This window comes from Lissotriton helveticus, chromosome 3_1 (genome assembly GCF_964261635.1).
Source record: "Lissotriton helveticus chromosome 3_1, aLisHel1.1, whole genome shotgun sequence".
In the NCBI taxonomy this organism is placed as follows: domain Eukaryota; kingdom Metazoa; phylum Chordata; class Amphibia; order Caudata; family Salamandridae; genus Lissotriton; species Lissotriton helveticus.
Window position 1 is genome coordinate 352,223,476 of NC_136061.1, and position 26,282 is coordinate 352,249,757.

At 44.1% G+C, this 26,282-nt stretch overlaps 1 protein-coding gene across 2 annotated transcripts in view; it reads left to right on the forward strand.

Annotated features, from left to right (window-relative positions):
* The window catches only part of EFCAB5 (EF-hand calcium binding domain 5), a 335,299-nt gene that overhangs the window by 186,809 nt on the left and 122,208 nt on the right, over positions 1–26,282 (forward strand). For both annotated transcript variants that reach the window (XM_078680019.1, XM_078680020.1), the window contains 2 exons: positions 21,435–21,724; positions 22,271–22,443. In XM_078680019.1, the coding sequence (XP_078536145.1) occupies positions 21,435–21,724; positions 22,271–22,443 (463 nt within the window). The remainder of the gene's footprint in view (positions 1–21,434; positions 21,725–22,270; positions 22,444–26,282) is intronic.

Below are 26,282 nucleotides of genomic sequence, written 5' to 3' on the forward strand. Positions count from 1 at the left end.
ACGGTGTCTGCTGCCTGTTTTTAAAAAATTAGGATGATCAGAAAATTTATCAATTTTCTCCCTCGTAGCACCAGGAAAACCATTGTTCAGGCATTAATAACATCCCATTTAGATTACGCCAACGGTCTATATCTGGGACTTGCTTCTGGCCTTTGTCATCGGTTACAGACAGTCCAGAATGCAGCAGTCCGGCTGGTCTGAGGCATCTCCCTACGTGAGCACATCTCGTCACATCGACGCAGGCTACACTGGTTACCTGTTAGTAAAAGAGCGGAATTTAAAGCCTTCACCTTAGCCCATCGTGCTATCAAAGGAAAGGGCTCTGCTTATCTCTCTTCCTGTCTTCGCCCATATAGCAATGCGAGACACCTTCGATCCAACTCAAAAAGTCTGTTATCTACCCCCAGGTTAAAAAAAGCACGCTCCGGGGGAAAAACCTTCCAGGTATGTGCCTCCTCTCAATGGAATAAACTCCCCTTCTCCATCCAGATGATACAGGAGGAGCTACCTTTCCGCAAAGCACTGAAAACATTTATTTTCTGCTAAACTCACTTGTGTAAGATTGAGCAAATGTGCAGAAGCGCCGGGACACCCCGTTGGGGTATCTGCGCGCTATACAAAATACACTAAATAAATAAATACTGGTGCGAGCCTGCAGCATATGTCCGTTACTGGCTGTTGCAGGGCGTCGGTGTCGAAGGTGTGGTGGTCCTCTCTGGCATCACTGATGAGTGGTCTTCTCTGCTCTGCTGGAAGTGTTGTGTGTCCCTCTGATATGTGGAGATGCATGTTCACATTATGTTGACATGTATGTTGGCGCATTGTTTTTGTATACATGCAGACTGTATGAAAATGTACATGGTGACTGTTTGGGAGGTGCTGGATTTAGATGTGGGACAGTGGAAATTTGGACTACATGACGGATGTGAGTTTGTATGAGTACATTTCCATTTCACAGTTTCCAGCAGGGCAGTTGTCGGTAGTGTTCGATCACCTACGTAAGGATGATCCTTTTTTCCTCTTGACTGCAACACGTCTTCCTCTTACACATCCCCTTGTGTGCAATGATACGTACTCTGCAATTGAAAACTCGATGCTCAGTTCCAATTGTGTGACCTACCCGAGTGCAGTTTGGCCCGAGGGCAGTAGTCCCACAGACACGTGTGGCTGTAATGCTATGCACAGACTTGGTGGCACCACATCGAAGGGAGTAGTGACATTAACTCTGCCTTAAATAACGTTCACTGCCAAGACTCAGTACCAAATGTGTGACCTTATTCACACCGCTACGCTGGCCTGGCATACGCTGGGCCAGCCCACTTCACTCACGCTTACGGGGGAGACGTAACAAGCTACATTTCTGCGATCTTCCCCACTGGCTGGGGTGACATGGTTGCGTCCACGGTCCACTACACTCCAAACACCAGCGGTATATGTCGACATGGACATGTCTGTGGTCTGCATACTGCAGTCTGGCCAGCACATCCACGCCACACTTGGCATTGTGTACATTCTTATTCATGGGTCACTTGCCTCCTTCGCACATGCCTGGGCCCCTCCTCTTCCCACAATCTGCTATTGTGTGGCTGAGCTGCCCTGTCGTTGATGGCTTCTTTGCATGGCTGGCCCAGGTTCTCACAGTAAGTTGTGCTGTTGTGTCTGGTGTGTTTGCATGTTGTTTGGCATGGTGTATGTGAGCTTGTGACGTGTGCATCCCCAGAGTTGTGAGTTGCATGTTTGTGGTGTTGAGGTGTGTGGTGTGTACATTTGGTATGTATTAGAATAGTAGGCCTAGAGGGTCTCTAGTCCCATCCCTTAATTGGCACACAAAAATGGTTGTCCTTTCTTGGAACAAGAAAGAGACTTTCATTCAATGTTCATTCAAATTTGCTTTGATGTTTATTTCATGATCAAGTTCATTATTTTTCAAAAAACTGTTCTGATCATTTCACGATCATTTTCAACATCGTAAATCCAAGCACTGTCTTACAAGCGGGTCCAATGCATTTCGGGCATTGTTAATATGCCCTTCATCAGGGAATTGACACTGAAAACAATGATATGAGCATACGTTAGCACTGTGTTTGGTAAGTGTAAAAAATCATAAAGTAGCATACATCATCGTGGAAAGAAAGATACAAAAAGCAATCATTTAGCATGTCAAAAAAAGCATTTGTGAATGCGTAAAAGATAAACACTTATGATATGTACATGCATTACTGAACTCTAGAATGAGACGCCGTGTCACTTACGTGCCTCTGATGGAAAGTTTATCAAAATCTAAAAAAGAAGGTGAACGAGCTCTCATTAAAGTCTGACGGTTATGTGAATGCCATTCTAAATGGGTTAGCGGGGAGACTAAAAACTAACCTGATGTTAAGCGGCAATGCGCCTGGGTCCGATGTTTGACTCTGAAAGTCGCCGGCAAAAGATTCACGTTTGCCGGTTGAGATACATTCAAATAGGGGTGTCATGTGATCGGTGACGTGTGGATCAACATAGTAGAAAGACTATGTGTTCGTTATGAGCTGTGTTGAGGTGTGGGCTCAAAGATATACTGTGCCGGTATTCCCGTGGACCGGTTTACAAAAAAAGGGGTGTAGGAATGTAATGATAAGAGCAAGAATAGTACTACTAAAAATAAAAAATAAAAAATGTTGAAAAGTTAAAATTAAGAAGCTCGGGGATTCGAACCGGGGTCTATAGGGTTATAAACCCAGTGATTTAGGTTAAGTAGCTAACTGGGGGTGGAATGAAAACAAGCTGTTTAAACAGTGTCAATGAGATTATAACTTGGAACGTGCACATTAACAGCCAAGTAGGTGTACTGAGCAATTAAATCATAAATAACATGAAAACTCGATTCTGTCATTAAGGCCCATTGGTTTCTGGGTCGACAGTTTATATATCCAATAGTTCTCTCGTCTGAGTAGAAATTTATTATTGTCTCTTCCCTCTTGTTTCATGACTGTTTCAAGAATGGTAAATTTGATCTGGGAAACATTGTGTTGTGCTTCAACGAAGTGAGATGATAACGCTGATTTGGAATTTTTCAGTCTTATGTTGGACTTGTGTTCCGTTAAGCGCACTTTGATGCGTCTTTCTGTTTTACCGATGTAAAACTTGCCACATGGGCATTTGATTCCGTATATCAAGTTACTGGTGTCACAAGTTGCATTCACTCGTAGTTTGATGGAATGGCCATATCTGGGGTGTTGAATTGTGTCCAACATAAGACGAGAGAACTATTGGATATATAAACTGTCGACCCAGAAACCAATGGGCCTTAATGACAGAATCGAGTTTTCATGTTATTTATGATTTAATTGCTCAGTACACCTACTTGGCTGTTAATGTGCACGTTCCAAGTTATAATCTCATTGACACTGTTTAAACAGCTTGTTTTCATTCCACCCCCAGTTAGCTACTTAACCTAAATCACTGGGTTTATAACCCTATAGACCCCGGTTCGAATCCCCGAGCTTCTTAATTTTAACTTTTCAACATTTTTTATTTTTTATTTTTAGTAGTACTATTCTTGCTCTTATCATTACATTCCTACACCCCTTTTTTTGTAAACCGGTCCACGGGAATACCGGCACAGTATATCTTTGAGCCCACACCTCAACACAGCTCATAACGAACACATAGTCTTTCTACTATGTTGATCCACACGTCACCGATCACATGACACCCCTATTTGAATGTATCTCAACCGGCAAACGTGAATCTTTTGCCGGCGACTTTCAGAGTCAAACATCGGACCCAGGCGCATTGCCGCTTAACATCAGGTTAGTTTTTAGTCTCCCCGCTAACCCATTTAGAATGGCATTCACATAACCGTCAGACTTTAATGAGAGCTCGTTCACCTTCTTTTTTAGATTTTGATAAACTTTCCATCAGAGGCACGTAAGTGACACGGCGTCTCATTCTAGAGTTCAGTAATGCATGTACATATCATAAGTGTTTATCTTTTACGCATTCACAAATGCTTTTTTTGACATGCTAAATGATTGCTTTTTGTATCTTTATTTGCACGATGATGTATGCTACTTTATGATTTTTTACACTTACCAAACACAGTGCTAACGTATGCTCATATCATTGTTTTCAGTGTCAATTCCCTGATGAAGGGCATATTAACAATGCCCGAAATGCATTGGACCCGCTTGTAAGACAGTGCTTGGATTTACGATGTTGAAAATGATCGTGAAATGATCAGAACAGTTTTTTGAAAAATAATGAACTTGATCATGAAATAAACATCAAAGCAAATTTGAATGAACATTGAATGAAAGTCTCTTTCTTGTTCCAAGAAAGGACAACCATTTTTGTGTGCCAATTAAGGGATGGGACTAGAGACCCTCTAGCCTACTATTCTAATACTTTGTTCGACGTCGGAGGACCCTCGACGTCACCTTATTGAGCACCTATAAGCCTACAAACTAAAGCTTAACCTCTCTCATCATCAACAAGCTGTGCATCTATCTGCCATTTTGATACATTTGGTATGTGCCAACAAGCATTGCATTTCCGTGGGTGACATCCTGGTATTGCTGGTTGGTGATGGACTGTCGGAAAATGTAGGGATCATGTACACTGCCTGGGTGGTTGGCGTCGATGTTGGTAGAGATTACCCGGTGGTCCGCTATTGCCTGGACATTGATGGTATACATGCGCTTTCTGTTGCGGTAATTGTGTGCGGTGTTGCCAGGGGGCTCAAGTAGGACATGTGTGCAGTCAATTGGCCCATAACACGTGCGGGTTGCCAGCTGTGGCGTAGACGCCTTTCTTGGTCTCCAGATGTTCCTGCACAGTGTGGGGGAAGTGTAGATAGTGTGGTACCAAGCTGATGGTCTCATCCATGACCGTTTTGAGGGACTTGGATTGTGCTGGCTGTGAGACTCCTCCTCAGGCGGTTGTCGGTTATAGGGTACCAGGGGCCAACAGGTGTAGCACAGCCAGAAGCTTTGTCTGAGGTGGGATGTTGGTTGTCAGCTGTGTTGGTACCGTCAGCCTGTGGACAATGGTGGTCAGGATGCGGAGGATGGCTGCCCTTTTGAGCCTGTGGTGGGCAATGACATTCTCTGGTGTTGGGTCTGTGAGGTTGGTGCATTTTCTGAGGGCTGCTGTCTTTGTCCTTGCTGCCCCGGTGTCGGTCCGGGGTGGTCCTAGAGGGGGGGCTGGTGGTGGGTGTTGTGGCCCTGTTGGGGCTCCCATCTGCCTGGTCAGTGGTTCCATGACATCTGTTGCCCTTCATGTGTGGCTCTGGCCTTGTCTCCCTTTTCTGGTGCAGGCTGTCAGCCGACTTTACACCAGGTCAGAGCAGGTGTTAATTTCCTGCTGCTAACACGCCCTGTTTTGGGTTCTCATGGTGTTGTCGTGGCTTTTTACACGGGAACGCCTACTCTGTATCTCATTAGCGATAGTTGCGGGGGTCAGCTGTGGCGATGTTTTTTGCTGCTGCTATCACGGGTAAACAGGTGCTATGGGCTGTTAGCACCAGCTTGTGAATGGGGTGATATATTTATCGCGGCTTTGGCTGTGATAATGTGCCAACAACGCCTTGAAAATATGCCCCAAAGGCTTTCTCCTGCCAGCTGCATTGAGCAGCCGGGCTGGAGAAACCCCACAGACTTCCTGGTCTGAGCAGGGTGTCTTTCCTGCCTGCTCAGACCAATCCCCACGCTGCTCTGCAGCACAGGGATTGGACAGGGAGTCTGTGCAAAGGGTTGCTGGGACAAGCAGGCAGGAAGAGTAGAGGCAGCGCGGGGAGACGTGATGCTGGAGGCTGCCCACGGCGAAAGGTATGTTTTATTTTTTAATTTAAATAATGTATTTCTCCTCACCCCACATGACTCCTCCCACGCGACCTCATCCGCCCCACTACCCTCTGTTTATGGAGGCCGCCGCTGCCCAATTGCTCTTTGTTGCTTCCAGTTTATAATTGCCTTCACTGGTTGATATTTTGTGTCCATAAAATCATTCCTCTGTTGTTTGTCTCCTGCTCCCACTCCGTTGTTTGCACTTGCCCATGCCTCCTCTTGTCCCATCCTAAGTCCTTGCTTGGCTGGTGCCCCTCCCACATTCTTCTTTCCTTTGTTGTTTGTGCTTTCTCCGTGGCCCTCTTTCTCAGCCGCTTGTTTCTGCTTGTGCCGTGCCCCGTCGCCACTCTCAATGTGTTGCTCGCCCCCACCTGATGTTGCTTGCCCCTCTTCCACCTACCTTATTCTCCCCCACAGAAGTCCCATCAGAAAAAAATGCTTTGACTCGGCTAACACTGGCTGCAACATAGCCCTTTTTTAGGTCTCGCCTGACTCAGTGCTTGCGCTGGGCTGGCCAGATCTTAAGTAAGAAGGGCTTCAAAAAATGCTACCATCGGCTATAGCTTGCAGTGCATGTGCGCGGGCGTGCGCGTAGGGACCAGAGGCACCATATGGCCAACCTCGTTCAAAGAACACCAAACATCAAAGAACATGCTGTTGTGTTAATGCTTTGCTGCTGCCCCTTTGACTTATGACATGCTTTCTCTTTCCACAAACTCGATGTTTGTGTTCCTTTATTTTGAGATGCTTTTAATATTACTGACCCACACACAACCACAACCACAAAATGTAAATGTAAATGTACAGGAATTTATATAGCGCAAATCACCAAGCGGTTTCTAAGCGCTTGCTTAGGGAACCCGTCCTGGTATTCCCCTGTGAGATAACCCCGGCAGGGTATCCGCAAGGTGAAAGACAGGCATCCCGCCGCGAGGGGCCGTTGTGGAGATTAAGCAAGCTATTGCCCAGAGTTGCAGAGTGTGAACCCGTGAATTGAGTAGGCACCGGAGCGAGAATTGTTGAGTCCATGGACATTTTAGGACTCAAGACCCCGCCGAGCCGGGAATTGAACCCTGGTCCCGGGCTGACCTCTGCTTCCAGGTCTGCCTCCTCTAACCAGTGAGCCACACTTCTCCACAACCACACACACACAACCACAACCACACACAACAACACATACAACCACACACACACACACAACTACACACACACAACCACACACACAACCACACCCATACACACAACCATACACACCCACAGCCACACACACACACAAAACCACACACATTCCCAAACACAACCACACATACAACCACACACACACAACCATAACTACACACACCCACACACACAACCCACACACAACCACAAACACATACACACAACCACACACAACCACACACACACACGCACAACCACAACCACACCCACACAACCACACACACAGCCACACATACAACTACACACACACAACACACACACAACCACACCACCACACACAAACACACCACCACACACAAACACACAACCACACACAAACAAACACACACACACACAATCACAACCACACACACAACTACACACACAACAACAACCACACACCCACCCACATACGCAACCCCACACACAACCACACACACAACCACATACACACCCACCCACTCACACACACAACCACACACAACCACACACACAACCACACTCACAACCATACTCACAACCACACTCACTCACTACACACACAACCACACACACAACCACACACACAACCACACACACACAACCACACACACACAACCACACACACACAACCACACACACAACCACAGACAACCACACACAACCATACACATAACCACACACAACCATACAAACACATAACCACACACACACAACCACACACACACAACCACACCCAAACACACATCCACACACACAACCACACACACAACAACAACCGCACACACAACCACACACACACACAACCATACACAACAACACACACAACCACACACACACACAACCACATCCATGCAGGAAGTTTTCTTTGTTTAATGCTAGGTCACTTGTAAAGCATAGTGTACAAATCGCCTCCCTCATTATGGAGGAATGCATACACATTGCCTTCATTACAGAGACATGGACAGACGCGGCCTCTGGGCCTGACTTAGTTACAGCTACCCCTCCCGATTACTTTAGTTACACCCTCAATAGACAACAGAAACGTGGAGGTGGTCTTGCAATTATTTATCATCAATCGATTGTGACATCCTTCAATCCGATAGCTATAGAGGACTGCGAAGCTTTGGAATTCTGCCTCAAACTCTCCCAGCATTACACTTTTAGAGGAACTCTCCTCTATAGGGCGCCGGGCCCAAGAGGCCTTTTTCCCACACTGCTTAGTAACATAATAGAAAGGGGATTATGTTCAGAGTCCTATACCATTTTAGGAGATTTCAATTACCATATGGAATTGACGGGGGACCCTGACACTATGAACTTATTGGAAACCATGAGAGGTGGCAACCTAGAACAACTTGTGCAGGGGGCTACTCATCAAGCTGGTCATACCCTATATGCCATATTCACTAACAACTCACAAATTTCTGGAATTACTATTCTGCCTCTAGTTTGGTCCGACCATTCAGCAATTCTATTTGATTTCAGGATACCAGACAGAAAGATGAGGAATTTAGCTGTTAAATACACTAGAAATAGAGCATGGAACAAAATAAATGAGAAAGATCGTGTCCAAACCCTAATTGAATCTTCCACTCCCATCCCTAGCAATCTAGACAAAGCCACTAGAGCTTACTCGAAATGGCTAGAACTAGCAGGGAACAAATTAGCCCCGCTAAAAACTTTTAGCCATACCAGACAGCATCCCTCCGCTCCTTGGTACTCGCAGGAACTGAAAGAACAAAAGCTGGCCTGTAAGCGCTTGGAGAGGGCTTGGAGAAGAGACTATAAGGAACATGATACAAAAGAATATAAAGCAGGGTTACAACTCTATAAGAATTTTCTTAAGATTTCAAAGCAAGAATTCTTTAGCAACAAAATTGCCTCAGCGAAGAATTCCCCTAAATAACTTTTTAAAATTGTTAACACCCTAGCTCACCCCCAGACACCTCCAATAGTGGCTAGTCAAGAAGTATGCAACAAAATTGCTCAAGGCCTGTTTGATAAAGTCAACAGCATTTTCCTAACATTCTCACCGTCTGATGACAATATCAGGCAAAACAAGGATGGGCAGACCACAAACCCAGATATGCTAACTTTCAAGGATTTTTCCACTGTAGAGGTAGAAGATACTCTCAAACGTCTGTATAAAGCCAAATCAGGCTCCCCAACCGATCCATGTCCATGCTCCACAGTTAAGAAGGCAGCTGGACCTGTTGCAACACAACTGACCAAAATATTTAATAATATGTACCTCGAGGGATATTTCCCTAAGGAATGGAACAAGCATCCATTTTACCCCTCTTAAAAAAGGCAAATCTGGATGCAAATGAGCCAAACAACTACAGACCCATTTCCAGGTTACCCCTCCCTGCAAAACTCATTGAAAGTAATATGAACAACCAGCTTTATAAGTTTCTACAGGACTCACAGGCGCTAGATCCAACTCAATACGGTTTTAGAGAGTCCCATAGTACGGAGACAGCACTCCTGAAATCTACAGAAGAGATCAGAACCATACTTGATCAGGGGGGCAAGGCCGTATTGATCTTGCTGGATCTATCTGCGGCGTTCGATACGGTCCATCACACTTTGTTGATGAACTGTTTGGACAAACTGGGGATTAAGAACAAGGCCTGGAAGCTTCTCAAATCATTCCTCACAGACAGAGTCCAAATGGTAACTCTAAATGAATTCAAAGCCAAATCATTTTCCTTGCCGTGTGGTGTGCCACAAGGATAAGCCCGACATTGTTTAATGTCTATGTGTCTTCATTAGCCCCTTTAATACAAAGCTTTGGATTTTCCTTAACGTCCTACGCCGACGATACTCAAATCGTTGTATCTCTTCTACCGGATAACCTATTTGAAACAGCTACTAAACTAGGGGAATGCATGACAGCTGTAGGCGCCTGGATGTCACAGAACTGTTTAAAGCTGAGCGCCGGCAAGACGGAGGTGGTCCTATTTGGGAATGACCCCCCCTTTGGGAAACCTAACTGCTGGCCAGAGGAGATGGGACCGCTGCCTGCCCCGAAAAAAAAGGTCAAGAACCTTGGATTCTTGATCGACGATAAAATGAACTTCATGGACCAAATAAACCAGGTCGCCTCCACCACATCTTTTATCCTTAAATCCTGCAAAAAAATCATGCCCCTACTACCTAAGAATGCACAACAAACAGTGGTATCAGCCCTTATAATGTCAAGATTGGACTACTGTAACAGTCTTTACCTTACTGTTCACAAAGGAGCAATGAACAAGTTGCAGATGTTACAAAACGCAGCTGCTAGACTCATAACAGCCACACCAAAATTTAAATCCATATCAAACAAGGTTAAACAACTTCACTGGCTCACGGTCCGCAAACAAACTAAATTCAAGGCACTATGCCTAGTATTTAAAGCCCTTCATGGCATAGGACCGAAGTTTCTTCAGCAACGTTGTACTTGGTATACACCTAATAGGGCACTACGGTCAGCAGACCAAAAGCTTGTCACTATCCCCCGAGTCAAAAAAGCAAGCTGGGGTGGAAGGAGTTTCACAACCGCACCCACACACAACCACAACCACACACACAATCACAACCACACACACAACCACACACACAACCACAACCACACACACAACCACACACACACACAGACAACCACACACAACCACACATAGCAACACACACAACCACACACACAGCCACAATCACATACACAACCACACACAACCACACACACAACCACACACTCACAACCACACACACAACCACACACACACACAACCACACACACACAACCACACACACACAACCACACATACAACCACAGACACAAACACACACACACCACCATACACACAACCACACACGCAACCACACACACACAACCACACACACATACAACTACACACAACCACACCCACAACCACACACACAACCTCACACACAACCACATACACAACCACACACACAACCACACACACAACACAACCACACATACAACCACACACACAACCACACACAAAACCACACACACAACCACACAACCACATACACACACAACTACACACAAAACCACACACAAAACCAAACACACACAACCCCAACCACACCCAACCACACATCCACACCCACAACCACACCGCACCCACAACTGCACCCACACACAACCACACACACACAATCACAACCACACACACATCCACAACCACACACACACAACCACAACCACACACACAACCACACACAACCACACATACAACAACACACACAACCACACACAACCACACACACAACCACACACACAACTACACACACAACCACACACACAACCACACACTCAACAGCAACCACACACACAATCACACACACAAACACAACCACACACAAAACCACACACACAGCCACACCCACAACCACACATACAACACACAACCACACATAACCACACACAGCCACACACACAACCACACACACAACTACACACACACAACACACACACAACCACATATACAACCACAACCACACACACAACAGCAACCACACACACAGCCACACACACAAACACAACCACACACAAAACTATACACACAGCCACACACACAACCTCACACACAACCACACACACACAACCACACATACAACCACAGATACAACCACACACAACCACACATACAACCACACGCAACCACACACACAACCACAAACACAATCACACATACAACCACATATACAAACACACACAACCACACACACAACCACACACACACAACCACACACAACCACAAACACAACAACACACACAAACACACACAACCACACACACAACCATACACAACCACACACACAACCACACACACCCAACCACAACCAAACACAACCACATATCCACACACACATCCACAACCGCACCCACACACACACAACTGCACCCACACACACAACCACACCCACACACAACCACTCCCACATCCAGCCACCCACACAAACACACACACACAACCACACACACACACACAGCCACACGCACACACAACCACACACACACACACAACCACACACACACAACCACACACACACACACAACCACTCATATACAACCACACACACAACCACAACCACACACAACCACACACACAACCACACACAACCACACACACAACCACACATAGCAACACACACAACCACACACACAGCCACAATCACATACACAACCACACATACAACCACACACAACCACACACACACAACCACACACTCACAACCACACACACAACCACACACACAACCACACATATAACCACAGACACAAACACACACACACCACCACACACACAACCACACACACAACCACACACATACAACTACACTCAACCACAACCACACACTTAACCTCACACACAACCACACACACAACCACACACACACACACAACCACACACACACAACCACAACCACACATACTACCACACACACAACCACACACAAAACCACACACACAACCACATACACACACTACACACAAAACCACACACACAACCACACCCACACACAACCACTCCCACACACAGCCACCCACACAAACACACACACAACCACACACACAGCCACACACACACACACACAACCACACACACACACACAACCACACACACAACCATGCACAAAACCACAAACACACAACCACACACAACCACACAAAACCACACACTCAATCACACACAACCACACACACACAACCACACATACAACCACACAACCACACACACAACCACACACAACCACACATACAACAACACACACAACCACACACAACTACACACACAACCACACACACACAACTACACACACACAACCACACACACAACCACAACCACACACACAACAACAACCACACACACAATTACAACCACACACACAACCACACACACAGCCACACCCACAACCACACTCACACACAACCACACACACAACCACACACACAACCTCACACACACAACCACACACACACAACCACACACACAACCACACACACAACCACACACACAACCACACACACAACCACACACACAATCACACACACAACCACACACCCTACCACATCCAACCACACATCCACACACCCACAACCGCACGCACACACAACCACAACCACACACACAATCACAACCACACACAACCACAACCACACACACAACCACAACCACACACACAACCACACACACACACAACCACACACAACCACACATAGCAACACACACAACCACACACACAGCCACAATCACATACACAACCACACATACAACCACACACAACCACACACTCACAACCACACACACAACCACACACACACAACCACACACACACAACCACACACACAACCACACATACAACCACAGACACAAACACACACACACCACCATAAACACAACCACACACGCAACCACACACACACAACCACACACACATACAACTACACACAACCACACCCACAACCACACACACAACCTCACACACAACCACATACACAACCACACACACACAACCACACACACAACACAACCACATATACAACCACACACACAACCACACACAAAACCACACACACAACCACACAACCACATACACACACAACTACACACAAAATCACACACAAAACCAAACACACACAACCCCAACCACACCCAACCACACATCCACACCCACAACCACACCGCACCCACAACTGCACCCACACACAACCACACACACACAATCACAACCACACACACAACCACACACACACAACCACACACAAAACCACACACACAACCACACACACAACCACACACACAACCACACATACAACAACACACACAACCACACACACAACCACACACACAACTACACACACAACCACACACAACCACACACACAACAGCAACCACACACACACAAACACAACCACACACACAAACCACACACACAGCCACACCCACAACCACACATACAACACACAACCACACATAACCACACACAGCCACACACACAGCCACACACACAACTACACACACACAACACACACACAACCACATACACAACCACAACCACACACACAACAGCAACCACACACACAGCCACACACACAAACACAACCACACACACAACTATACACACAGCCACACACACAACCTCACACACAACCACACACACACAACCACACATACAACCACAAATACAACCACACACAACCACACATACAACCACACACAACCACACACACAACCACAAACACAATCACACATACAACCACATATACAAACACACACACAACCACACACACACAACCACACACAACCACAAACACAACAACACACACAAACACACACAACCACACACACAACCATACACAACCACACACACAACCACACACACCCAACCACAACCAAACACAACCACATATCCACACACACATCCACAACCGCACCCACACACACACAACTGCACCCACACACACAACCACACCCACACACAACCACTCCCACATCCAGCCACCTACACAAACACACACACACAACCACACAAACACACAGCCACACACACACGCAACCACACACACACACACAACCACACACACACAACCACACACACACACACAATCACTCATATACAACCACACACAACCACAACCACACACAACCACAACCACACACACAACCACACACAACCACACATAGCAACACACACAACCACACACACAGCCACAATCACATACACAACCACACATACAACCACACACAACCACACACACACAACCACACACACACAACCACACACTCACAACCACACACACAACCACACACACAACCACACATACAACCACAGACACACACACACCACCACACACACAACCACACACACAACCACACACACATACAACCACACTCAACCACAACCACACACTCAACCTCACACACAACCACACACACAACCACACACACACACACAACCACACACACAACCACAACCACACATACTACCACACACACACAACCACACACAAAACCACACACACAACCACACAACCACATACACACACTACACACAAAACCACACACACAACCACACCCACACACAACAACTCCCACACACAGCCACCCACACAAACACACACACAACCACACACACACAGCCACACACACACACACAACCACACACACACACAACCACACACACACACACAACCACACACAACCACAAACAGAACCACACACACAAACACACACAACCACATACACAGCCATACACAACCACACACACAACCACACACAACCACACATCCACACACACATCCACAACCACACCCACACACACAACCACACCCACACACAACCCCTCCCACACACAGCCACCCATACAAACACACACACACAACCACCCCCAGCATTGGCATAGCCAATTGGTCTCACCTTTGGGACCTTATGTGTTTTAGACAATTGTATCAAGTCTAAAGATCAGAGTTATATTCACTCATTGAGTTGCTGCAATATTAATTTTACAGTAGTAATTATATATATTGTTTTTTTGTGAACTATATATACACCAATTATAGAATCCTCATCTGGTTTTTTGTATCTCTTCTCTAGACCCCTGAGGAAGGGTCTCTGTATGACCAGAAATGCATTGGTTACCATAAACAATGTTGTATTACAAAAGATTATCAAGAAAGTTGGAATGAATTTCCCCATGAAGTAATTGATGAATTAATAAATTGAACAAAACGATTGAATTCTCAAAAACTGTGAATTGATCTATTTAACACAAGAAGTATTATGTGAAGAAACGCTTTGTTTCAAGTTTAAGTGCACATATCTCTAATTCCCATAAGGTGAAGATGGGTTGGAGTCCTATAGAATCTATGGGGGAATTTAAAATGGAATAAGCAGAGCTCATAGTTGGGGGATAAAACAGTTAGCTGATTGCAACAAAACGCCTACTGCTCCTCTGTGATTGGGGTAGGAAGGTCCGCATTCCACTCCCGGAAGGCCCTGGGCTCCAACAAAGGGGCCGAGTTCTGCATTGTGCGTAAACATACATACTTTGTGGTTAAAGAAAGAGATGAGGCAGAGGGAGCACTCAATCATGGGCTAATTTTCTCTGTGGTAACGTTGCACATCAGTTTTAATGGGTAGGTTAACTTATTACATGCACAGAATTCACAACCACACAGTTCACCGCCACACAATTCAACACCACCCAACATAATTACACTCCACATAATACTACTCAACACAATTCAACTTCACATATTTTCACTCACCTCAATACCAGATAAATACACCCCACATAAAAGCACTTGATATCACATAGCAACAATCCAAAAAACAACACTGCACACCATACCACATAATTCCAATCAAAAGCAAAAGGAACAAATGATGGACGGAATGCTGAACAATGCAAACGCTCATCCCCAGTCAAACAGCTCTGGGTGTTATCCATCGTTCTTTTGCTCACTACACCACTCTAGTTTGGACCCAGCCATAAACAAATCAGTCTTGACTCTGTTCCTCATGGGAATAGTCCAGCACAAACTGCCAAGCCAGGTCCTCCCTGGACCAGAAACATGAATCATGAGACTGGTTTCGGGGCATCACCCCTCATCAGCCAAGCTAGCTTGAATCTAGTGAGCATCAGACCAACGTCTGGGCAAACCCTTCCCACTTAGAGTGACAAAAGCAAAAGGAACAAATGATGGACGGAATGCTGAACAAATCAAACATTCACCCCCATTCACACAGATCTGAGTTTTATCCATCGTTCTTTTGTTCACCATTCTATCCCATTTTGGACCCAGCCATATACAAATCAGTCTTGACTCTGTTCCTCATGGGAACAGTCTATCTCAAACAACTAAGCCAGGTCCTGGACCGGAAACAAGCATCCTGGGATCAGGCAAGACTTATCCGCATACAGCTTGGTCCAAACTGGGGTGGTGTAGTGAGCAAAAGAACAATGGATTTAACCTAGATCTCTTGACTAGGGATGAACGTATGATTTATACAGCTTTCCAACCTTAATTTGTTTGCGTATCACATAATTCCACTCAAGCCCTCACAATTCAACTCCACACATTTCCATTGCACACCACATAATTTGACAACATACCACAGATTTTTGCTCAACAATACAATTACATAACACGCCACATACATCCAAACTACACCACATCACATTCAACAGCACACCACATAAACTCCACTAGAGACCACTCAACAACACAAAATACCAATTCACATAATTACACTTCACACTTAATACCACATAATTAATATCCATGGAATTCCACTACACAACGTGCCACATAATTTCATTACACAAATCCAATCCGCACCACACTATTCCATGCTGCACAATTCCACAACTAACAATTCGAATCCAACCCACATGATTGCACTCCGCACCACATACATCTACTGCACTCCATCATTTACAATGCCAATGTTTAGTTTTAGGCAAACACAGCCAATATCCCACCCAGCTCCTCTGTTGTTCCCCTAACTCCCTGTTGCTGCTGCTGCTCCTACGTTTGACTTCTTAACTAATCTTTACAGATCCCAAGCCCTGTCTGTTCACTATGCCACATAATTCCATTCCACAAATCCAGCCCACACTATTCCACGCCACACAATTTCACAATTAACAAATCCAATACAACACATGCAATTCCACTCCAAACCGCATACATCCACTACACTCCAAATCAAAAAACATAGGAAAAAGACATTGTAATTTACAACGCCAACAGCTCTAACGCTTGTTTATTTTAACTTTTCAACATGCTGCACCACAGACAACCTGCTCTACAATATAGTTTAAAAACATTGGCAAAGCCAATAGCTCTGGCTAAACACTTATAAGGTGCCAAAGGCGAGACCTATTGGCCGTGCCAATGCTTGTTATTCCTGTTGTATGCTGTATATTGCCTTTGGGACTTGCTGTCAGTGTCGTATACCATCATACTTGTTGTTGTTTGACTGTGCTATACCACTGTTGTATTCCATGAGCAATAAAATAAATGCTAAATAAAGAATTGAAAAACAAGGAGAAATATTAAATTACACGGAGCAGCTTTATCAGATTGTAACACGTTGCCCCCTGCTGGTAGAATGCAACAAGAGCGCTGATTTGTGTCTCACCACGTGGGATTGATTACACATTACTCAACATCTCAAAGAAACATGCAATTATCTTTGCGGACAGGCGAAGAAGCATTGTAGGCTCAATTCATGTTGTCAATGTTCTACTTGCTCTTGGCACAAAAACTGCTCTTCAGCTGTTCCCATTGTGTTCTAACTACCATTGCTCGGTTGTATCTGGCACGATCCGTTATGAATGTATTTACTTTTCCTCTCTCCACCTGCTGCGAAGTTGTTTTACGCATTCACAACAGTTTTCCCCAAAAATATTTCTCATAGATATTTGTAGGGCGGGCTCCATTCGGCATGTCTCACTCACACTATGGCCTCGAGGTCCAGTGGAAATTGCCACCCTTTTTACAGAATTAATTATTTCAGGAATATAAGCGACTCCCTTCTTTAAGAGATTCCTTCCCACACACCTTAGAAAGCAAAGTTCATTGCTGTCCGTGGTTTTGCAATCAAGGACATTTATAGCCATGCATAGGTTGGAAACACAAGTCAAAGTCCCACAGTTGCTCAGTACGAAGGCCACTCTTTTATGGTGGCGCCTGCCTCCTTTGAATAGGGTTGGACCTTTCTCGTAAGAATACATTGGGACAAAAGTTAGGAACACGGAACAGAGGGCAGCTGGTATAGCTCATATCAGCTTACCTGGTGTGTTACTAACTAATCCCATCAGAACTGGAGTATTTAAGTTGTGAACCTCGGCCCTATTCTCTCAGAACAATCATGTTTAAATGCTTGAGGGAGTGAGGCTTTAGTTTTCCTCATCAGCATTGCACAACTCTGGACTGTCTCTAAGCAGCCTTTATCTTTAGGACATACAGACTCCAGAACAGGACCTAATACTTCACGTGCGACCTCTGGGACTGATCGATGTACATCAGATGTGGTCTTTACATACTAACACAGGTGTTGCCTGAGAGGACACACTATGCCAGATGTAGTGTCCAGAATAGAACAGTACCCCATATGTAGAAGTTACATGTTGCCTCAAGACATGGAAGGAGCCCATCCTGGCTCTGGAGCTGGATGCAGCACTACAGGTGTGACCTCCTGAACTGGAATATTAATCCAGATGAGGCCTCAACAACTGGACACAATGCTCCACATAGAGGCCTCAGAAGTGGGAATGACACTCTACGTGTGGACTCCAGACCTTGAAATAAGACGCAGAATGTTGTCATCTGAAATCGATGTAATACTCCAGACGTGCCTCTAAATTAGGTCACAGTACTCCAGTTGTGCCAGCCATGGCTCAACATAATGCTCCAGATGCGGACTCCAGAAACCTGACCGCATATCTCATATGAGCCCTCCGCAACATGTACCATCCAGGCTGGGACACATTACCACACATGAGGCCTCACCACTGATACTTTACGCTCTTATTAGTCGGTCCATCATGACTTCATGCTGATCCAGTGAATCCGAAAGGTCCAGACTGTCCGGGTCAAAGAGACTCACAAAGAACCACAGACTAAGGCTGACCCTTATTTCAAAGCCTCTTCTTTCTTCTTACACTAAAATCATAGTGTTTGGAAGATGTGAAGAAAAGATGTAGAACCTTCATTCATTTCTCCTTCCAAAATCCCACTCCCGTTACAGCATCTTTTCACTAATGTGGGAAGGCCTCAGGCCCGTGGGCAGGCAGTATGACACACTGGTGGCCAAAAGATTTGTGTGAAGATCTTTGGGGCTATATTGACAGTGTGAGAGATTTGGGGTGTTGTACATGACTTTATCCCTTTTGCCCAGGTTTGTATTTCCTTGATGCTCACTTGATGTCACAGTATGTTTACCCAATGACATCATAGAATGTTGAAATTCACGGGTTAAGTATTTCTTATAAATCCCGTTAAGTTAAAGTTGCATTCCAGGGTGAGTGTATCCCTGCAACTGGTTTAAGGATGAGCATATCTCTTTAAATTTTTTACATTCGATAAGAGTGAGTGAATCCCTTAATGTGATATTTATGAAGGATAAATGTACCCCTAGTTATACTTTAAGGATGAGAGCATCCCCAATATGATATTTATATAGGATAAATCATCCTTTTCATATTAATTCTACACGTGTAATTCCTGCAGGTCGTTTACGTGTTACATTATTAACATTTAGTGTTGAGTAATTGATGAGTGAGTTTATACTTTACTGTTAGTAAATGTGACTAAATGTATTCCACTGATTGTTTCCGGGTTAAGTGAATGTTGGATAAATAAATTCCTTCATTCATGTATTCAATTTCTTCTTGAACTTTCAACTTTTCTGTAATTTGGTGTGTAGTCTCCTGCCTTTACTCTTAGTGCTGGTTCACATGTGTTTTGGCGGATTCTTGTACACTATACTTAAGGTGCCGGAGACGTCTGGTATTCTCTCTCTCTTGTGTCTTCTCATAATTTTCTATATGTTTCTTGCCTTCGACCATAATTAGGAAGAGGATGGTGGTGTGCGTTTGTGTCTTCCTTGTTTTTCATCTTCTCTTCCTTTCTTATAACTTCTTACATGTTCGTATCTTCTTGTTTGGCGCCATAATTTGTTTGCAAATTTAACAAAGTTATTAGTATATATCATTTTGTTCTTTTCCCTAAAGAAAGGAGATATGTTGTACATGACTTTATCCCTTTTCCCCAGGTTTGTATTTCCTTGATGCTCACTTGATGTCACAGTATGTTTACCCAATGACATCATAGAATGTTGTAGTTAATGCCTATGCCCATTGACAGTTGGAGGCAGGCTGAGTGAGAAGGAGATCACTCCTGGTGGGGTCTCTCTTATATATCATCATAAGAACTGGACCTGTAACTATCCATGAATAAAGCTACATGAAATATATCCTGACTCAAGAACATCTTTTATATACCACATGGGGCACATGAACAGAGAGTATGAGGATCTTTGAACATATGATCAGCTTGTGAGGAGCTTGGGATATAGAAACAGTATGAGGTGCATTTGACACTGTGAGGAGCTTCAGTGGGGCACATGGTAAGACAGTGTGTGTGGGACGTCATGACTCCTGGGAGTAACGTGCTTGCAGCTTGGAAGATGTATGAGGAATGACACACGTGAGGAATCTTATGGTACCTGGCCTGACAACGTGGGAGCTTGTGGGTCATGCACAAAGCTATTGAGGAGCCAATGGCCCATGGCCAGACATTATGAGTGCTCAGACTCTAAGTATAGTTCCTGGAATAATCAAAATATCATGTTCTCTGTGACAACAGCAACCCTTGTCCTGCTCTCATTTCACACCCAGGACGGGAACGTCTCAAATCTGCCCAGGTCTGCAAGGATGAGGCCGTGAAGATCAACTCCAGAGGTTTCCAGCGCTACATCGAATCCCTCATGGAGGAGCTTCCGGGCACACCGGAGGAAGTCTTCGAGAGCCTGGTGGAGTTCCTGACTGCGAGCATTGAGCGAACACAGACGGAGCGCGTGCGCGGGTCTGCTCGGCGCAAGTGGCTGAATGAGATCCAGAGAGCTGCAGAGAGAAGCGGCGGAAGCCTAGAGCCCATATACCAAGCTGCCTTCCAGGCACTTTACAAGGTGGGTGTGGCCAGCAGCATCTGTCAGAACCAGAAAGAATGCACCACTGGGGACGGCCCTGATGCACATCCCTGCATGCCAACACACCTTTGTGTCGTCACACATTCCTCTCTTTTTATTACATTACCATCTGTCTCATCACACGTACCTCTGTCCTATCACAAATCCTTGTCCTATTACACATACATATTTCCCTCCCAGATATCCCACACCATAGCTTCCAAGGTTAGGCGCCTCTGACACCCACATCACAGTTATGGCTTAGGTCCTTGCAGAGTGATGGGGTACCTGGGCAGAGACTCACTCTTTACTAATAAAGTAATTGCAATATCAGCATTTACTGACCTGCACTTCAAAGAGGCTAGGGACTTCTATCACCAACAAAGTAGCCTAAAAACAGAGACATTTTCAATGTCACCATGATTTAAGGACATCTAGAATTTTTCAGTTAAAGCCGGCCATTTGGAAACCATATAGTCGTGCAGGTACCCTTGGGTTGCAAAGGGGTAAGCTATCATTTGGTGACAGGCACATTTCTTCACACAGGATGCTGAATCTCATGGGACCAGAAAGAAGATCAGTGCAAGTATCGGGCTTCTGGAGCAGAGTCCCCCTGAGGCAGAGCGGGGGCCTCACCTTCTCCGATATGTGGCCTGCACTCTAGAAGATGCACCGTATCTCCTGAATAAGTCCTTATACCGAGACATGAAGGGAGTGAGGTGAGTATGAATCCAAATTGACCATGTGTGGCACAGATGCTAGTTGGTCTGAGAAGTGATTGCAAAGCAAGGATGTTCAGTATAGATCCAAAAGGGCCAGTTCCATGCCAGGTTTTCAGAATATCCAGATGCAATAAATGTACATGAAATTAATATGAATGGAATTAATTTGTATAGTCGGTGGTTACCTTGAAGTACTAAATTGATCTGATCCTTCTGGTCCTATGTCGTACTCTAATGACTTATTAAGCTTATCACCATTCCATGCCGGCCAACTTACCTTAGTTAGGAAGGAGTTATGACTTAGATCCGTTATAAAATGGATGTGTTCTGTAAATGTTAGCTGTCTTACAAAAAGGGGAAGGAAACACGCTTCTTTATATAAAATGTAATATTTATATAAAGGTAAAACTGCTGACAGCGCCGAGATGTCGTGCACTACATTAAATTTAATTAACATAACATAAGAAAGTTTACACTGTAGAACTGCACTTGGACTCTGAGGATTAAGAGTGCCAAAGCCCATCGTCAGGCAGACAGACAGCAGGGCCGGACTGGGAACCAAAACCGGCCCAGGCAATGTGCTACCCCCACCCCCCCCCCCACCCCCCCTTTCCCCGGGGGGCGGGGGGGTCAGAGTATACTCTAAAATACTTACTGAAACAGAAGACTGATTCTGATGTAGTTAGCTGTTGAGCAGAACAGCTAGCACATATAATTTCTGGTGCTAGTAAAAGTGATGCCATCATCAGACCTTCCTGAAGAAGCTCACAGCCAACCCACAAGATTTGGCAGGCCACTGATCAATTTCTAACATACAATCAAGTAAAATCCTAGAGAAGGATGCGACTAACACCCATTAAGAATGTTTTGTGTGCAAACGTTTGCTTTGACCTACAGTCAAGGCCTTAGGGAACCGAGACAGCACTGACGAACTTCAGAGAAGATCTTTTCTTCATCTTGGATGAAGGGAAGCAAGCTGCTGGACCATTAGATACCTTGGAAAAGATTCAAGGGTTATATTACACAGTGCTGCACAGCCTTAAACGTGTTCTACTCTGTCCTCCAGAAATAAAGTCCATGGGATTGGAGAAATTATCTGTATGAAGTGCGATTTGTCCCACCCAAATTATTCAATGTACAGATGCTCCTACTTTGCACAGATGCCAGAAAGTTATCAGCTACGTTGGCAGATGTACACTGAAATCTTTCAGATTAAGATATGGCTTCTCATTCCATACACAGAAACTTCCACAGATTGAAAGGATCAAAAACGATTCAATCGATGACATCCTTACTTTCTATTGATCTGAAAGCATGGAATAACCTCCAAGCACAGAAATCACAAAACATGCTTGAGTAGTAATTACATTTTCTGGTAAAGGGTCTAGGAGCCTCAAATTCCTCACCAACATGATAAAAAAAAGATATTTGAGAGGTCGCCACACCCACAACTTATCATGGCATGCTTCATCCAAGGCAACCCCCCACACCAAAGCATGATGATAGCACTGTGGTGCACTCAACTAAAAATGGGACTTCTTAGATATTCTTTTTTCAGGACAATATTGTGTTAAAATACCTACTGTATCAGTAATGTGGGACTGTGTGCATTGGTGTGGCCAGGTTTAGATTTACATTCCCAGCCAAAACAAATATCGAGTTGTGGCATTGAATTCACCTTAAATCGTATTATATTTTTTTCACCGAGTTCTGGTGCTTTGACTTCAATTTATAAATGCTGTATTACGAATACCAAAGTGGAAACAAACAACAGTACTATCCAGGCAACTCCCTAACGATGGACCAAATCAGGAACAATATGATTCTGCGTAAACGTAGACTGTGGCTTGATTCAAACAAATGACGAAATGAACCTTATGTGTTGGTGTCTATAGGATCAATGGGGAGCAGTTATGCAAAATTGAGTGCCCAATATATAACAAAAAGAGACAAAGCACTAAGAGGTGCACCTGCATTTGCATTGGAAATCTTAGGTGGTCATCTCCAAAGGAAACCTTTGCGCCATGATGCCTATTATTTTACAAAATAAGCACTTTCTTGGCTATTCACATAGGTAACTTACACTTGCGAGTAAGTAACATGTGCAACTTTAATCTAACACTTTTGAGTATGTTTACTACTTTTGGCTATTCACAAATTTCAAGTATAACGTTACTCAAAAGTGTAGACTTACACATCTCCACCCTCTGAAAAAGGGGATGGAGCCAGTCTTCAAGTGGCAGATACTACTGCCAAACAGAAACAGCAGTAGATCCAGCACCACACATTTCCAACCATTTTTACAGTAACAATCTTTCATAGAAAATAAAGGAGACAGGGACATAAAATAAAACCCATAAGAAATAAAGTTAGAATACATTTTACTATTACAAATAGCTAAAAATGTAAATACATATATTTTTGTTGCAATATATATGTAAAAATAAAAGATGTATTATTTAATTATTAAATCATTTAACAACATTTTTAAAGTTTAAAGATTAATGTAAGATTAAATTGTATGAAAATATAATACAATGAATTTTAATTCATATTATACATCACTTTTACTAATAATTGATGCGTTATAAAAACATAATTTTTTCACTTTAGTTGGAATTTATTTTTTGAGTTTAACTTCAGAAAAATAATTTCAATATATTTTAATTAAAGATTTAATATAAAATTAACTAGTTAGTGCTGTAGTACTTTTTTGACATTTAGAATAAATATGTACAATAAATTAAAAATAATATTTAACATAAAGGTATTTTTGTTAACGTTTTCCAAATTTAATAAACTTTTTAATTTTTCCTACACTTTACTATACAGAGATTTCACTTAACTCAGAAATATTTTAGTGTTAAATATTATTGTAAATTATTGAATGGGGTTTTATTTGAAGTCCCTGTCTCCATTATTTTCAGTGGGAGAATGTTGTAGTGCCAGTGGTTATTTATGTGTGTTGTGGGACTTACTTAATCTCTGAGTTGGAGTAAGTTTCGACTGTTTTGGGTCTCTTTTTTGGCTGTAGTAACTTTACAAGTGAAGGTTGTGATTAGCAATGGGCTTACTCTTTTGTGGCTGGGTGCACGTCCTTCCCTAAACCCTAAAACTCCAGTTAACACTCCCTAAACACCTTCATACTCGTACCAAATCCCCTCCTCGTAGGTATTCCCCATTTCCCAGCCACTTGCCTCTACACTTCCCACATTTACCACTAAAACATACACTTGCGGGTTAGGAGACTGCATAGTCGAAGCAGAGATCTCCAAACATAAAAAAGATAGGAGAGGCAAAGGGTAAACTCCACATATAAGTTTATGAAAATCATTTTGTAGTATGTTAGGAGTACTGCAAAACGTGCTACAAAATGCAGCTTGTAATGCATGTTGTGTGCCCGCTGCTTCGTGATTTTCCTAGATGAACATGGCTGCAAAAACTGATAGGGGACACAGTGACCTGCAACAGTGGACACTTCCTCTCACCTGTCGTATGGTACAAAGAACCACTGGAAATGGTCATGTCTTGGATGGACTTCAAGGTGACCACCAAAGTTCCCTTCTGGTGTACCATGCTGGTTCTCACTCTGTGAAAATATGAAATCCAATGGACATACGAGTACACTAAATATGAAGCCTGTCTGTGGGTCGCTCCATTAATGTGCCACAAGAGACCCGGAAAGACCGGTTCTGTTCTCAATCTCATTAAGTACTGCCTTAGGCTTCTTCATGTAATGTTGATAAATGTAGAGTCTGGCTACATAGCTTTTAGCATCATGATGTCAGCAAAATAAGTTTGAACTATCAGAATAAATTCCTTTTATCTCTCTTATC